Genomic DNA, 16,536 nt, shown 5'->3' with positions numbered 1-16,536 from the left:
TGTCTGGGTGACATTAACTGATAGTCGTGATTATCTCGTCATTTTTCAAAACATGAAAACTATCAAAAAAAACATTTATTAATTTTATGTTATTTCTTTAGACATTCATAAGCAATAATAAAACCCCAAGACTCAGATGAGTTAATTATTTCTAGATGTATTGGAATTATTAAGAAAGAAACATCAGTTTATTTTACAATAACATACATCATGACATTGAATTTGATGAAAAGTTATTTATTTTGTTGGATTAATCAAAATTAGCATCAAAACTGTATGAATGAAACATGTACATGTCTGGGACAGACAGTGAAAGAAAAAGATAAACAGACATAAAGAGTTACAGAGTACAGACTGAGAGTATCAGAGTGAAACCAGTATCAGAGTCCAGTGAGTCAGGTCAGGACTGGGAACACTGGTCTCTCCTCAGTGTCTCTGAGAGAGGAGTCTGGGAGCCCTGGGTGGCCTCACAGGTCACAGAGCCCACCTTCCTCCACTGGTCTGCAGGGAGCCTCAGGGTGCTGCTCCAGCTGTAGCGGCCGTCCTTCTCCAGCACCCCGGGGCTCCTGCTCTCCTCCCAGCTGCTGCTGCTGCTGCTGCTGTCGTCCACCTTCCAGGCCAGACTCCAGTCTGAGGGGAAGCCCTTGTTGGCCAGGCACATGAGCGTGGCCTTCCCCTGCTGCAGCTCCTCACTGGAGGGGGGCAGCACCGTCAGGGTGGGACGGACATCACCTAGGAGACACCAATCAGCTTAGAGGACAGGGACCACACAGCTGTCAATCAAACACCAGACACTTGGACACCTTTACTGTGAGAGAGTTGATTTTCTCCTTTAAGGAGTTTCTGTCAGATGTTCTTTCTGCTCCACCAGTCACTCACTCACACATTGTTTCACTTCCCTTTAAGAAGCCTCTCATGCATATCAGCACAGAGAGAATCATCATACAGAATGAGCTGAAATATATCAAACTACACTGGAGATAAAACATCAATATGTGGCCAAATATCAAAACATTATCATCCAAAACATTAACTAAACATTACTTTAAAATATTTAGTGGAAACATTTACAAGTACAGAAAATGAAGTGACTACAATCAAACGTTCTTCATGTGGATGTCAGTCATCATTAAAAACTGTTCAAAGATTTAAACATTTTAAAACAATATTTGACACAATGAAGAGGTTTTACACGTTTTCAAATACCTATCTTCATCTTCACTCTGTTAATTTATATTTTACTCATTCTGATTCAGAATTTGTTTTAAAACAGTTTTAATTGAGGTCGAAATGAACCCAAACTTTTAAAACATTTGTAGAAGTTTTATCTTTTTTACATTTCAAGCTGTTTGAGTTTCAGTAGGAGAGGAATGAGAAAATACATGTTTAGTAAAGCTGCTCTGAGTTAGTCTCCATGATAAAAGTGGAGAAATAAAAACATGAATCCTAAAAGTGTACGATTAAAACAAGATATATTCATCTTTTTCAAACATCAAAAACCTACATTTACAACATTACTTTAGAATAATTCATTCAGTATTATTGTGCAAAAACTTACTTCCAACATCCAGTCTGGTTCCTCCACCAAAAGTCCACCACAGTGATACAAAGTCATTGAGCCGCCGTACAAAAACCTCTCACTGTAGAGAGACACGGCTCTCTGACTTTGACACACTGAACTAAAACTACAAACCCTCAAGATGAAACTTCACCATTTCAACTGGAACTAATGATTATCCTGTAATTTAATGTTTTACTTTCTTAAATATGAGTATTTTAATTTCTGTTGCTAAAGTGAACTTTGTCTCTTAGTGCAAAATATTTGACGAAAAAGTTGTTCATGATGGTGGAAAGAAAACTACTTTTCTGAGTCTGTTGAATATAAAAGAATACAAAGACAAATTACTCCTGAAATAATTAAAATGTAAATATTTGACTTACTTCCAACATCCAGTCTGGTTCCTCCACCAAAAGTCAACCACAGTGATACAAAGTCATTGAGCCGCCGTACAAAAACCTCTCACTGTAGAGAGACACGGCTCTCTGACTTTGACACAAACAAACTCAACAAACACATTCACAGTTTACCCAGTTTATGTAATCACTGGTTAAAATGTTTAAAACTGATTCAGAAATGATACATATGTATTTAACTATTTATTTGTGAAATGTTGAACATCTATGGGCAATATTTACTTGTCTCTTTGTAAAACAAATTGATATAAGATATTCGTAAAGAAAAACTCTTCAATAAATACTGCGAAATGTAAATAATTATCATAAATACATTTTATTTTAGATAATGGCAAATGACAAATTATAACTTTGTTTAAGTTTGTACAACAGTGATGATGGTTGATGTGGTAGTGAATTTGGGGAAAATCAAAACAATATTCTGGATTTCAGTTTTTCCATCAAACCAAAGACTCTGATAAATGAGCACTGACACATTCCTGATCAATACTCTGATAAAGTGATGGATCCATTGATAAACAGCATCATCACAGTAATCCAAGTCCCTGTTGGAGTCAGTCAGAGCATTTCCATAGAGAGCCACTTTGCATCAGCAGCACCATGCTCCAGTGCTCTGGGAGAGTTTATAGTCCTGAGAGTTGAACACTGGATGACTGGCAGCTGTCCTTCATCACAACAGAAGACACAGAAATCGTCCTCATCAAAAACATGACTTTGATCTCCGTCCTCATCTGGACTCTCCTCTGCTGCTGCTTCACAGGTAAAGTCCAGAGAATCAAACTCCTCTCCTCTGTGAACATCCGTCCCTCTGAAATGAAGCCGACTAAACCGTGACTCTGCTTTATGTTTTTGTCTCTGTGTCCTCAGAGTCCAGAGGACAGGTCACAGTGACTCAGCCTGGAGCAGTGAGCTCTGCTCTGGGAGGCTCCGTCTCCATCACATGTAGGACCAGTCAGAATGTTTATAACTCTAACTACTTAGCCTGGTACCAACAGAGAGATGGAGAACGTCCGAAACTGCTTATCTATTGGGCAACTTCTCGACAATCAGGGATTCCAGGTCGTTTTACAGGCAGTGGATCAAACTCTGACTTCACTCTGACCATCAGTGGAGTTCAGACTGAAGATGCAGCAGTTTACTACTGTCAGAGTGTTCATCACATCAACAGTCAGTGGGTGTTCACACAGTGAAAAAGCATCGTACAAAAACCTCCCTCAGTCAAACTGAACAGAAACTGAACTGACTGCTGCAGCTGGAAGCTACTGCAGAGACTGATACACTTCACTGAAGACACACACACACACACACACACACACACACACACACACACACACACACACACACATTCAAGATGTTATGACTTCTCACAACAATACATTGACTTACATTAATTTTCTGGGAAGTACCCAGTGGAGGGCCGTGTATTTTATACCTGGGCCTTCAATGCTGTCCTGCTACAGTTGAACCACTTCCAAATAACCTCATTATGACTCCAGCATGACGGGATGCTTCGTTATTAACGGGCAATGCATAAAGTCAAAATCAAAGTAATTAACACAATGACAAGAACAAACTGACAAGAACCAGTCACATATATTTACTTGACAACAAAGCAGGTAGAATAACATGAAACCCAAATAACACGATTCAACAGTTCTCTGCACATTCCAGCAACACTGCGGCGCTAAAACACACATTCCACCACACACTCAAGAACACGGGCCATTCACATATTATTCACATCAGAGGGAACAATATTAACCATATCATAAAAACGACACCACAGACAAATTAACACAGTAGTAACGCTACAGCAGATGTAAAAAAAGAAAAGCAGTTCACTTACCAAAGCTGCTGTTCACTATTTAAAGACAAAGTATATCCTCCTTTCTTTGTTTACAAAGAGTTTATTACCACGGTTGTTCAGTACATCCGTGCAGTTTAGTTCCAGCACGAGGTCCTTCCCGATTCATGGACGCCAGTGATGACAGTCGAGTCTCCCCAGTTGTATTTCTTGAATACATTTGAATGCGTTTGAGTCAGTGACGTGCGGTGAGGTTCGTGTCTGGTGAGGCTCTGACTCTACATAAGTCAGATTTACAAATATATGAACCCAATAGAGAAGTTTAAATCACCATTCAATTAGCAGCTTGCACGTTGACTACTGGTTTTTTTTCATATCAGCATTATTTACACACACACACACACACACACACACACACACATAGGTAAAGTACATATTAGATTCCACCGGGAGCGTTTCAGAAGCGGAGCGCTCGCGGGCTCCACACGCGAACATCGTGAGATTCCGCGATAATCTGCGTAGCAACCACGGATGTATAAAGAGAACAACAAACACATAAACGGTTACTTTACCTGTCCGACGTTGAATTGCTGTTGATTTGTTCATATTTCCTTGTTTCTTGAGACATTTTTAAGCTTGGATATATAATCTTACATTTTTGTGGTCAAAGCAAAATATAAAAAGAAGAAGAGAAGTGTAGAAGAAGAGCAACGACAGAACAAGCATCAACCCGACCCGTGGGCTCTCGCTCGCCCCCTTCTTTGAGACAGAGTAGTGTTTGCCTCTCTGTGCTTTTTCACTGCGGTTTCTGTCAGATCAGCAACACTAAATATGTTCTACACAGACGTGAAACACATTACCTATTCTATGGAAAGAAAATACATATAATAAAAGTGTCTACAAATATTACAGTGGTGACAAACAATGAGAAAGCTAAGAGGCACACGCTCAACCCAGTTAGTGAGGGATTCACAGTCTGAGGAGAGGAACAGCTCGTCACTGCCTCACCTCACTGTCTCCTCTGTTTGAACAGGACATGCACTAATTCAGCGATTTTGATTATAAAAATACTTGAAATGATTGGAATCATACAGAAATTACATTTATAGCACAGATCAGTATAGAAATATTAATATTTATTTTATTTTAGCATTATTTGTTTTTTACTTGTCATGATGACCTCCCCTGACCTCACGTCCCTGGTTTGAGGGCTGAAAATGTCCGCTCGACAGAGACACTAGAGTTTGGGATTGTCACCGCCAAACATGGCAAAACGTTAAAAATGTAATGTCACGTAAAAACTTCTTGCATATCTTTAAACTTTCACTCTTTTTACGACAAAGTCCTGCTAGCTATTTTCACAACAGTCACGCTACTCCACTGACCAATGAAGTCGCACGTTAATGATGACGTACTTGTAGGCCAGCTAGAAGGCTCTGGCATGTGAAAGAATACGCCCAACATGTCAAACTAAAAATGTGATTGGTTGAAGACTATGACGATAACAATATTGTCCCCATTTACTTGAACTGCAACGAGATTCACTTGTAATTCTGAAGGCCTCTGGGCAGATTTTTTTTACTTAGAGACAACATAGAGGTGAAATGTGATTGGATAAAAGCTCTACTTAAAACAAGCTGTGCTGAAAGCAGCGCAACTGAGGAAGACAGCTACTGTATGCAATGAGATAATAAGCTAAAGGGAAAAATATGTAGAATACATGTAGTGTATTTATGAAAAATAATTCTGTCAGTGTCTAGGCCAGCAGAGAAAGCCTTGCTGGCCCTGACGGCCCACCATTGGTGTCATGATTTAAATAGCCAGTGAGGAGGAAACATCATGATGTGTTGAAGACAGCTACAGTTCACTGACTCTGTGTTTTTACAGTAATTGAAAATACCAAACAATAGCGTACGGCTTGAATAGGACGTCTATCGCTGAGGATGAATCATTTGAAAACTTAAAGCAGAGAGGAGGCTCCGGTCCACCGTCTAGAACTGAAGATGACTTCCATGTTTTCTGGTTCTGTCCACATTTCCAAAACCTCTGGTTGATTTTCTCAAACAAACGATCTGAGATCCTCAACCTCAGCCTTCCTTAAAGCTTCGTCACAGCTTTACTTGGTGAAATCTCCATATTACAAACACATAAACATGTCAAACCAACATTGATATTGATAACAGTCATCACTGTCCTAAAATAACATATTACCAAACTGGAAAGACGGAACAAAACTGTCCTCAAGTCACTGGATCAGTTCACTACCAGACCATTCAATGTCCTCCACATGTAAATATGTAAATGTGTAGATCAAAGCTGTCATCAGTGAGGAGGAAACATGATGATGTGTTGAGGACAGCTACACTTCACTGACTCTGAGTGTTTGCATATGTGTCCTGCCTCTCTGCTCCCAGCCGTTAAGAGGCCAGTGTTGATCAGTGGCTGTCCAGGCCTTTCAGAGACACTGACACGCCGGCAGCACAATGATGATGTCACTGACTCTACTGCTGACCATCCTGGGGCTCCTTGTTCAGGGTGAGACTCTCTTCTGAAAACTTTGCTCCACCACAATGATGTTCTGCTGTGATGGAGAAACAGTGAAACAAGCAGCATTTACCTTCTTCCATCTGTTCTCCATGTTGAAGAAATGAGACTCTTCTGTTTGGATGTTGATCATCTTTCTCCAAACTGGATTTGTCTCAATAACCCTTCTGCTCTTTTTCATGTTTTCCAGATTCATCAGGAGAAATCATCCTGACTCAGTCTCCTGGATCTCAGTCTGTTGTTCCAGGACAGACTGTCTCCATCAGATGTAAAACCAGTTCAAGTGTTAGTAGCTACCTTCACTGGTACCTTCAGAAATCAGGAGAATCTCCCAAACTTTTGATTTATGACGCTACAACTCGTCAGTCTGGGATTTCAGATCGTTTCAGTGGAAGTGGATCAGGAACTGACTTCACTTTGACCATCAGTGGAGTTCAGACTGAAGATGCAGGAGATTATTATTGTCAGCAGAGTAACAGCTGGCCGTTCACACAGTGATACACCGTCGTACAAAAACCTCCTCAGCTGAAGAGGAACTGATCTGACTCAACAGCTGCACAGAAATACAGACACTTTAAGTTAGAACAACTATGAATATAATATAACAGAATAATGTCAAGAAATATTATTTATACTATAGTAAGTTTTAATGGTAATCTTGTTGAAATAGGTTATTTATCAAAATAATTAAAGTCTCATGAAAGATAAGTCGAAAAGTAGATAAGTTAACACAAGTAACATAAACAATAGATATTTGACTCTGAAATATAATATTTACTTCCATGTGTTCTAAAGATTATTTTTCAAGTAATTCAAAAACATTATACGTTAAAACAGTAAAACATTTATCTTTTCCAACACAAATAAACACATTGAGTTTGTTTATATGATCTTGTGTTTATAGTAAAACACATCTTATGTCATTTTTGAAACTTCTAAATATGTTTCCACTTGAGAGTTTCTATCAATGACAAACTTAATTTGTGATATACATGAAGTATATCTAATTTTCTTTAAACTATATAAGATTCCATTTTTATAGAAAAAACTACAATTCCATTCAGAGTAATGAAGCAGATTCAAGTCATACAATATTTAAGGAATCTGGAATAAATGGTGGATTTAATTATATTATGTCAGGGTCACAAGAACCTCAAAGTAATGATTATCAAACTAGTTTCTTTAAAAATATGAAAAAAATATTAAACACAACAGTATAGTATTATTACATTATTTTTAGAGAAATGTCCAAGCCATTTTAAAACATTGGACTCAGTTGGGTTGAATGTTTCCAAAATTAATGGAACTATAAAAAAGCAACACCTGTTTATTTTTTAATAACGTATGTGAAAACAACGAATTTGATGAAAAGTTCTTTATTGTAGTAAATATAAAACAACATTCAACATGGCATTATATTAACTTAAAGTTGTTTTCTTCCAAAATTGCCAGAAATGTTTTAATTTTAAGACTGAATCTTTCTCTTTAACTTTTAAAACAGCAACATCTGTTTATTTAATAAAATTATACATGAAAACAATTCTCTTCATGAAAAGTACTTTATTGTGTTAAATCAACCTGAATTACAACAACAAAACGTTATCAATGCAACATGAACTGAGACAGTGAGTGAGTGAAAGAAAGAGATAAACAGACATAAAGAGTTACAGAATACAGACTGAGAGTATCAGAGTGAAACCAGTATCAGAGTCCAGTGAGTCAGGTCAGGACTGAGAACACTGGTCTCTCCTCAGTGTCTCTGAGAGAGGAGTCTGGGAGCCCTGGGTGGCCTCACAGGTCACAGAGCCCACCTTCCTCCACTGGTCTGCAGGGAGCCTCAGGGTGCTACTCCAGCTGTAGCGGCCGTCCTTCTCCAGCACCCCGGGGCTCCTGCTCTCCTCCCAGCTGCTGCTGCTGCTGCTGCTGTCGTCCACCTTCCAGGCCAGACTCCAGTCTGAGGGGAAGCCCTTGTTGGCCAGGCACATGAGCGTGGCCTTCCCCTGCTGCAGCTCCTCACTGGAGGGGGGCAGCACCGTCAGGGTGGGGACGACTCGACCCACTGCAGAGAGAGAGATTCATGAAGTTCATATGAGGCTACTACTTCTGTTGGTCTTCCTCAGATTGAATCAAACTGATCTCAAACGTTTCTCTTCTCTCTCTGAGCTCAGTAACCGCAGCAACAGACAAGCATCACTGCTGAACCATGACAACAGACAGGTTTCAGTACTGAAGATAAAACATCTAAACTGACCTTCTTTAACTAAACTTTGGAAATTCAAAATATTACAGCGATAGTACATATGAAGATTATGAAGCTTGTATTGTTTTAACTATTTTAAGTATTTCTTGTTTTAATTCAAAACCTCATAGATGATGATATGTGTTTGTTCACATCATGTAAGCAGGAATCATCACTGAACAGTCGGGGTTCATTACTGACACATTCCTACTATTCTTAACTACTGAAATACTTTTTTAAACTCATACGACATGTTTATTAGCTTTAAAAGCATCAGTCTGAGAGGAAAATTTAATCACAACCACATTAAACACTGAACAAAAATATATGAATAAAAAGTCATTCTTTAGCCGTAACATCAAATATTTTACATAAAAATGAAAATATTTTCTTCATGAAAATGAATGTAGAGTAGTTACGAATTAATTTGAATAATGTATAAACTTAAAGTAAAATCTTCTGTGCAACAAGATTATTCATTGGAGTGGATTTTCATCAAGCTATCAACACTGAAGACCAGATAATTGTTACAAGTATATAAAATGTTGAATATCAGAGAAAATATAACAGTAAGCTCTACAGCTATGACATTCAAACAGAATACATGTATAATGTAGGTTATTAAGGGAGTCAATGGTACTTACAGTTAACGTTCAGTCTGGTTCCTCCACCAAAAGTCAACCACAGTGATACAAAGTCATTGAGCCGCCGTACAAAAACCTCTCACTGTAGAGAGACACGGCTCTCTGACTTTGACACAAACAAACTCAACAAACACATTCACAGTTTACCCAGTTTATGTAATAACTGGTTAAAATGTTTAAAACTGATTCACAAAGGATACATATGTATTTAACAACTTATTTGTGAAATGTTGAACATCTATGGGCAATATTTACTTGTCACTTTGTAAAACAAATTGATATAAGATATTCGTAAAAAAAACTCTTCAATAAATATTGCTAAATGTAGATAATTATCATCAAAACATATTGTAGATTATGGAAAATTACAAATAATAGCTTTGTTTAAGCTTGTACAACAGTGATGTTGGTTGATGTTGTAGTGAATTCGGGGAAAATCAAGAAAATATTCTGGATTTCAGTTTTTCCATCAAACTCAAACCAAAGACTCTAATAAATGAGCACTGACACATTCCTGATCAATACTCTGATAAAGTGATGGATCCATTGATAAACAGCATCATCACAGTAATCCAAGTCCCTGTTGGAGTCAGTCAGAGCATTTCCATAGAGAGCCACTTCGCATCAGCAGCACCATGCTCCAGTGCTCTGGGAGAGTTTATAGTCCTGAGAGTTGAACACTGGATGACTGACAGCTGTCCTTCATCACAACAGAAGACACAGAAATCGTCCTCATCAAAAACATGACTTTGATCTCCGTCCTCATCTGGACTCTCCTCTGCTGCTGCTTCACAGGTAAAGTCCAGAGAATCAAACTCCTCTCCTCTGTGAACATCCGTCCCTCTGAAATGAAGCCGACTAAACCGTGACTCTGCTTTATGTTTTTGTCTCTGTGTCCTCAGAGTCCAGAGGCCAGGTCACAGTGACTCAGCCTGGAGCAGTGAGCTCTGCTCTGGGAGGCTCCGTCTCCATCACATGTAGGACCAGTCAGAATGTTTATAACTCTAACTTTTTAGCCTGGTACCAACAGAGAGATGGAGAAGCTCCTAAACTACTCATTTACTCTGCTAGCACTCGACAATCAGGGATTCCAGATCGTTTTACAGGCAGTGGATCAAACTCTGACTTCACTCTGACCATCAGTGGAGTTCAGACTGAAGATGCAGCAGTTTACTACTGTCAGAGTTTTCACGTTATCAACAGTCAGTATGTGTTCACACAGTGAAAAAGCGTCGTACAAAAACCTCCCTCAGTCAGACTGAACAGAAACTGAACTGACTGTTGCAGCTGGAAGCTACTGCAGAGACTGATACACTTCACTGAAGACACACACACACACACACACATTCAAGATGTTATGACTTCTCACAACAATACATTGACTTATATTAATTTTCTGGGAAGTACCCAGTGGAGGGCCGTGTATTTTATACCTGGGCCTTCAATGCTGTCCTGCTACAGTTGAACCACTTCCAAATAACCTCATTATGACTCCAGCATGACGGGATGCTTCGTTATTAACAGGCAATGCATATAGTCAAAATCAATGTAATTAACACAATGACAAGAACCAACTGACAAGAACCAGTCACATATATTTACTTGACAACAAAGCAGGTAGAATAACATAAAACCCAAATAACACGATTCAACAGTTCTCTGCACATTCCAGCAACACTGCGGCGCTAAAACACACATTCCACCACACACTCAAGAACACGGGCCATTCACATATTATTCACATCAGAGGGAACAATATTAACCATATCATAAAAACGACACATTGACAAATTAACACAGTAGTAACGCTACTGCAGATGTAAAAAAAGAAAAGCAGTTCACTTACCAAAGCTGCTGTTCACTATTTAAAGACAAAGTATATCCTCCTTTCTTTGTTTACAAAGAGTTTATTACCACGGTTGTTCAGTACATCCGTGCAGTTTAGTTCCAGCACGAGGTCCTTCCCGATTCATGGACGCCAGTGATGACAGTCGAGTCTCCCCAGTTGTATTTCTTGATACATTTGAATGCGTTTGAGTCAGTGACGTGCGGTGAGGTTCGTGTCTGGTGAGGCTCTGACTCTACATAAGTCAGATTTACAAATATATGAACCCAATAGAGAAGCTTAAATCACCATTCAATTAGCAGCTTGCACGTTGACTACTGGTTGTTTTTCATATCAGCATTATTTACACACACACACACACACACACACACACACACACACACACACACACACACACACACACACACACACATAGGTAAGGTACATATTAGATTCCACCGGGAGCGTTTCAGAAGCGGAGCGCTCGCGGGCTCCACCCGCGAACATCGTGAGATTCCGCGATAATCTGCGTAGCAACCACGGATGTATAAAGAGAACAACAAACACATAAACGGTTACTTTACCTGTCCGACGTTGAATTGCTGTTGATTTGTTCATATTTCCTTGTTTCTTGAGACATTTTTAAGCTTGGATATATAATCTTACATTTTTGTGGTCAAAGCAAAATATAAAAAGAAGAAGAGAAGTGTAGAAGAAGAGCAACGACAGAACAAGCATCAACCCGACCCGTGGGCTCTCGCTCGCCCCCTTCTTTGAGACAGAGTAGTGTTTGCCTCTCTGTGCTTTTTCACTGCGGTTTCTGTCAGATCAGCAACACTAAATATGTTCTACACAGACGTGAAACACATTACCTATTCTATGGAAAGAAAATACATATAATAAAAGTGTCTACAAATATTACAGTGGTGACAAACAATGAGAAAGCTAAGAGGCACACGCTCAACCCAGTTAGTGAGGGATTCACAGTCTGAGGAGAGGAACAGCTCGTCACTGCCTCACCTCACTGTCTCCTCTGTTTGAACAGGACATGCACTAATTCAGCGATTTTGATTATAAAAATACTTGAAATGATTGGAATCATACAGAAATTACATTTATAGCACAGATCAGTATAGAAATATTAATATTTATTTTATTTTAGCATTATTTGTTTTTTACTTGTCATGATGACCTCCCCTGACCTCACGTCCCTGGTTTGAGGGCTGAAAATGTCCGCTCGACAGAGACACTAGAGTTTGGGATTGTCACCGCCAAACATGGCAAAACGTTAAAAATGTAATGTCACGTAAAAACTTCTTGCATATCTTTAAACTTTCACTCTTTTTACGACAAAGTCCTGCTAGCTATTTTCACAACAGTCACGCTACTCCACTGACCAATGAAGTCGCACGTTAATGATGACGTACTTGTAGGCCAGCTAGAAGGCTCTGGCATGTGAAAGAATACGCCCAACATGTCAAACTAAAAATGTGATTGGTTGAAGACTATGACGATAACAATATTGTCCCCATTTACTTGAACTGCAACGAGATTCACTTGTAATTCTGAAGGCCTCTGGGCAGATTTTTTTTACTTAGAGACAACATAGAGGTGAAATGTGATTGGATAAAAGCTCTACTTAAAACAAGCTGTGCTCAAAGCATCGCAACTGAGGAAGACAGCTACTGTATGCAATGAGATAATAAGCTAAAGGGAAAAATATGTAGAATACATGTAGTGTATTTATGAAAAATAATTCTGTCAGTGTCTAGGCCAGCAGAGAAGGCCTTGCTGGCCCTGATGGCCCACCATTGGTGTCATGATTTAAATAGCCAGTGAGGAGGAAACATCATGATGTGTTGAAGACAGCTACAGTTCACTGACTCTGTGTTTTTAAAGTAATTGAAAATACCAAACAATAGCGTACGGCTTTAATAGGACGTCTATCGCTGAGGATGAATCATTTGAAAACTTAAAGCAGAGAGGAGGCTCCGGTCCACCGTCTAGAACTGAAGATGACTTCCATGTTTTCTGGTTCTGTCCACATTTCCAAAACCTCTCGTTGATTTTCTCAAACAAACGATCTGAGATCCTCAACCTCTGCCTTCCTTAAGGCCTCATCACAGCTTTACTTGGTGAAATCTCCATATTACAAACACATAAACATGTCAAACCCACATTAATATTGATATCAGTCATCACTGTCCTAAAAGAACATAATACCAAACTGGAAAGACGGAAAAAAACTGTCCACAAGTCACTGGATCAGTTCACTACCAGACCATTCAATGTCCTCCACATGTAAATATGTAAATGTGTAGATCAAAGCTGTCAGCAGTGAGGAGGAAACATGATGATGTGTTGAGGACAGCTACACTTCACTGACTCTGAGTGTTTGCATATGTGTCCTGCCTCTCTGCTCCCAGCCGTTAAGAGGCCAGTGTTGATCAGTGGCTGTCCAGGCCTTTCAGAGACACTGACACGCCGGCAGCACAATGATGATGTCACTGACTCTACTGCTGACCATCCTGGGGCTCCTTGTTCAGGGTGAGACTCTCTTCTGAAAACTTTGCTTCACCACAATGATGTTCTGCTGTGATGGAGAAACAGTGAAACAAGCAGCATTTACCTTCTTCCATCTGTTCTCCATGTTGAAGAAATGAGACTCTTCTGTTTGGATGTTGATCATCTTTCTCCAAACTGGATTTGTCTCAATAACCCTTCTGCTCTTTTTCATGTTTTCCAGATTCATCAGGAGAAATCATCCTGACTCAGTCTCCTGGATCTCAGTCTGTTGTTCCAGGACAGACTGTCTCCATCAGATGTAAAGCCAGTTCAAGTGTTACTGATGACTTACAGTGGTACCTTCAGAAACGAGCAGAATCACCTAAACTCTTAATTTATAATGCTGGATCCCGTCATACTGGAGTTTCAGATCGTTTCAGTGGGGTTCAGTCTGGAACTGACTTCACTTTGACGATCAGTGGAGTTCAGACTGAAGATGCAGGAGTTTATTATTGTCAGCAAGATAACAGCTTCCCGTTCACACAGTGATACACCGTCGTACAAAAACCTCCTCAGCTGGAGAGGAACTGATCTGACTCAACAGCTGCACAGAAATAGAAAGAAATGTCAGTTTGACTGATGCTGAAGTCAATATAACAGTAGATTGTCAGGAAATATATTTTATACTATAGTAATTAATTATGGTATGTTTAATACCATAGTAAGTAATAATGTTTACTTTGCCAAGCCATTACACACTTAAGCATTTAATACTTTATTCCATGTATTTTTAATTCTGTATCCTTCATCATCATACACTATCACTATGATACAGTATCACTGCAGGTATTTGTATGAAAAAGTGATTTTTGGTCATTGTACATTTTAGTTAAATTGTTATAATTTCAACATTTTTTTCTTCCTATTTTTTATTTTATTTATTATTAAATACATTTTTTTTTTTATTATTTATTTTTAAATCCACATGACACATATTTGAATTATTCCTCAGACTGTTTAATATTATTTTATCTCTTACTATCAAAAATAAAGTTTTCAACTTACCAGGCTGTGTTGGAAGAGTCGGTCCAGATGGAGGTGAAGGAAATGAAAAAGGGAACCGAAAAAAACTTTGATTCTCGTTACTGTTACACGGTTACATTATGGTCTGTGGTAGTTTCACTCTGTTGCACATATGAATCTCATATGGACCATGCTGTCACTGGAGATTTACAGTTTAATATATTATTTAATGCTGACATCTTCAGGTGCAAAAGTGACATTGCTTCATGTTCAGTAGAAGCTTTGTTGAATGCAGAAGCAGGACAGCAGTTTTAACATTGTTTTAAGACTAGACCTTGTTGAGGTATTTCAGCTATTCGGTGATATTTTTTTCACTGACTCATCAAAGTCTCAGTTGTAGCTTTATCACAGTTGGATAGACCTTCATCTTCACTCTGTGGTTTGTCTGGACAAGACCTGACACACAGAAACACAACAAAATTCTGGAAACTGTTGCACATGTTCCTGTAAATCCCCCCAAAATGTTTGAGAACAGCAGTGGTCTGTATTTTTTAAGTTAATAACTTGACATAATAAACGTCAGAGAGCTACAACAACAAGAAAGGAACACACAGCTTTGCCTTTAAAATAAAAGCCCAACATTGAGCATGTTCAAATAGAGACTTGCTGTTTTTATGCCATTTTTTCTTGTTTGACCATAATGGACACTAGTTTTCTCAGTACTTAACTGCACTCTGTCAGTCATCTCTGGCACAATTTCTTGGAAGAATTTAACAACACATGAACATAACATGGATTTCTTAAACGTTAAATATTATTAAGAGAGAGCTTTGTGAGTCACCATTGAAATTTTCTAATCATGTGTACTGTTACCAAAGTTAATGAATATAGTATAAACTGGAGCGACAAAAGACGAATATCCAGTCTTAAAACCATTTAAAAATGAATCTTGACAAAATTGGACTTGTTACTGTTTTGAATTTTGTTCATTGATTGAACAAAATTTGAACAAGATTAATGTTCCTAATATATATATATATATACTTAAATACAAATGAGAAAACCAGGAGAGAACCACGAAGAACTAACGTTCCGTTGCTGAGCAGGCGCATTATCATGTGTTTATGTGAAACTCAAAGTATAGGACTTGAGTGCAAAGACATTTTTGCTGCATAAAAGTAGGTCTATTTATTTTATAAAACCGTAGAAAACAAGTGTCATGGGATGGGGAAATTCTGGCTTTTCTTTGTTTCCATATAAATCCCCTTAATTTGTACACTGCATGATTACTGAGTAGCCAATCAACCTCACTGATTTTGTAAAGTAACAACTGCCTCCAACAATGAGGTCTTGTTTTTCTATATCATGTTTTTATGTGTTGGTTTGGATACCGAAACAAGTTTTAACACACATTCAAATTCAATTTGATCAACTTTGAGCTAAGCCATAAGTGACTTTGCAGTGAAACTAACTCATATTTCAGTGAGTATTTTAATGCCATTTTTTAAACTTATTTTTTTTCAAACCCCAGTTTTGGTAGAATTTGCAGTTTTACTGGAAGTGTGCCTGTGAGTTGTCTCTAGGTATGTATGGTCTCAGTAGATTTGAGGTGTGAGTGAGAAACTGTAATCTGCTACTTCATACCCAGGTGGCAGTGTTTACTAATGGTTCAGAGAGAGTATGCATCATCATATGTCCGTCCACTGTCTTTTATGGGATTAAGAACATCGGTGCATTTAAACAACTTTCTTAAATGACGTCATCAATTTCAGATCAACCGAATAACATCTTCTTAATCAAGACAATACTAAAATTGTGTTAGAGATAATTAAGATGAAGATAATTGTATTTGGGCTACCTGGTAGTTATCTACCTGGTGATTATAACAGTCCAAAATAGAGCTACGGTATTTTCAGAAACTACAACCGGTAAGGCACTTGGATCTGGACCAAAGAATGTTAAACAACATTTTAATTAC

The 16,536-nt window shown here is 38.5% G+C and overlaps 2 gene segments (V, D, J or C); both read right to left on the bottom strand.

The window, feature by feature from the left end:
• Positions 1 to 221: 221 nt before the first annotated feature.
• LOC137872462 (Ig kappa-b4 chain C region-like) lies at positions 222 to 1,674 on the bottom strand. The segment is given in 2 exon segments: positions 222 to 732; positions 1,559 to 1,674. A coding segment is annotated over 1 exon segment (261 nt).
• A 6,188-nt stretch (positions 1,675 to 7,862) lies between these two features.
• On the bottom strand, positions 7,863 to 9,247 carry LOC137872461 (Ig kappa-b4 chain C region-like). The segment is given in 2 exon segments: positions 7,863 to 8,381; positions 9,206 to 9,247. A coding segment is annotated over 1 exon segment (261 nt).
• Positions 9,248 to 16,536: the final 7,289 nt, after the last annotated feature.

This window comes from Cebidichthys violaceus, unplaced genomic scaffold (genome assembly GCF_023349555.1).
Source record: "Cebidichthys violaceus isolate CVI_PGR_0920_01 unplaced genomic scaffold, fCebVio1.0.p SCAF_16, whole genome shotgun sequence".
NCBI classification, from domain to species: domain Eukaryota; kingdom Metazoa; phylum Chordata; class Actinopteri; order Perciformes; family Stichaeidae; genus Cebidichthys; species Cebidichthys violaceus.
This window is presented reverse-complemented; position numbering and strand designations above follow the sequence as displayed.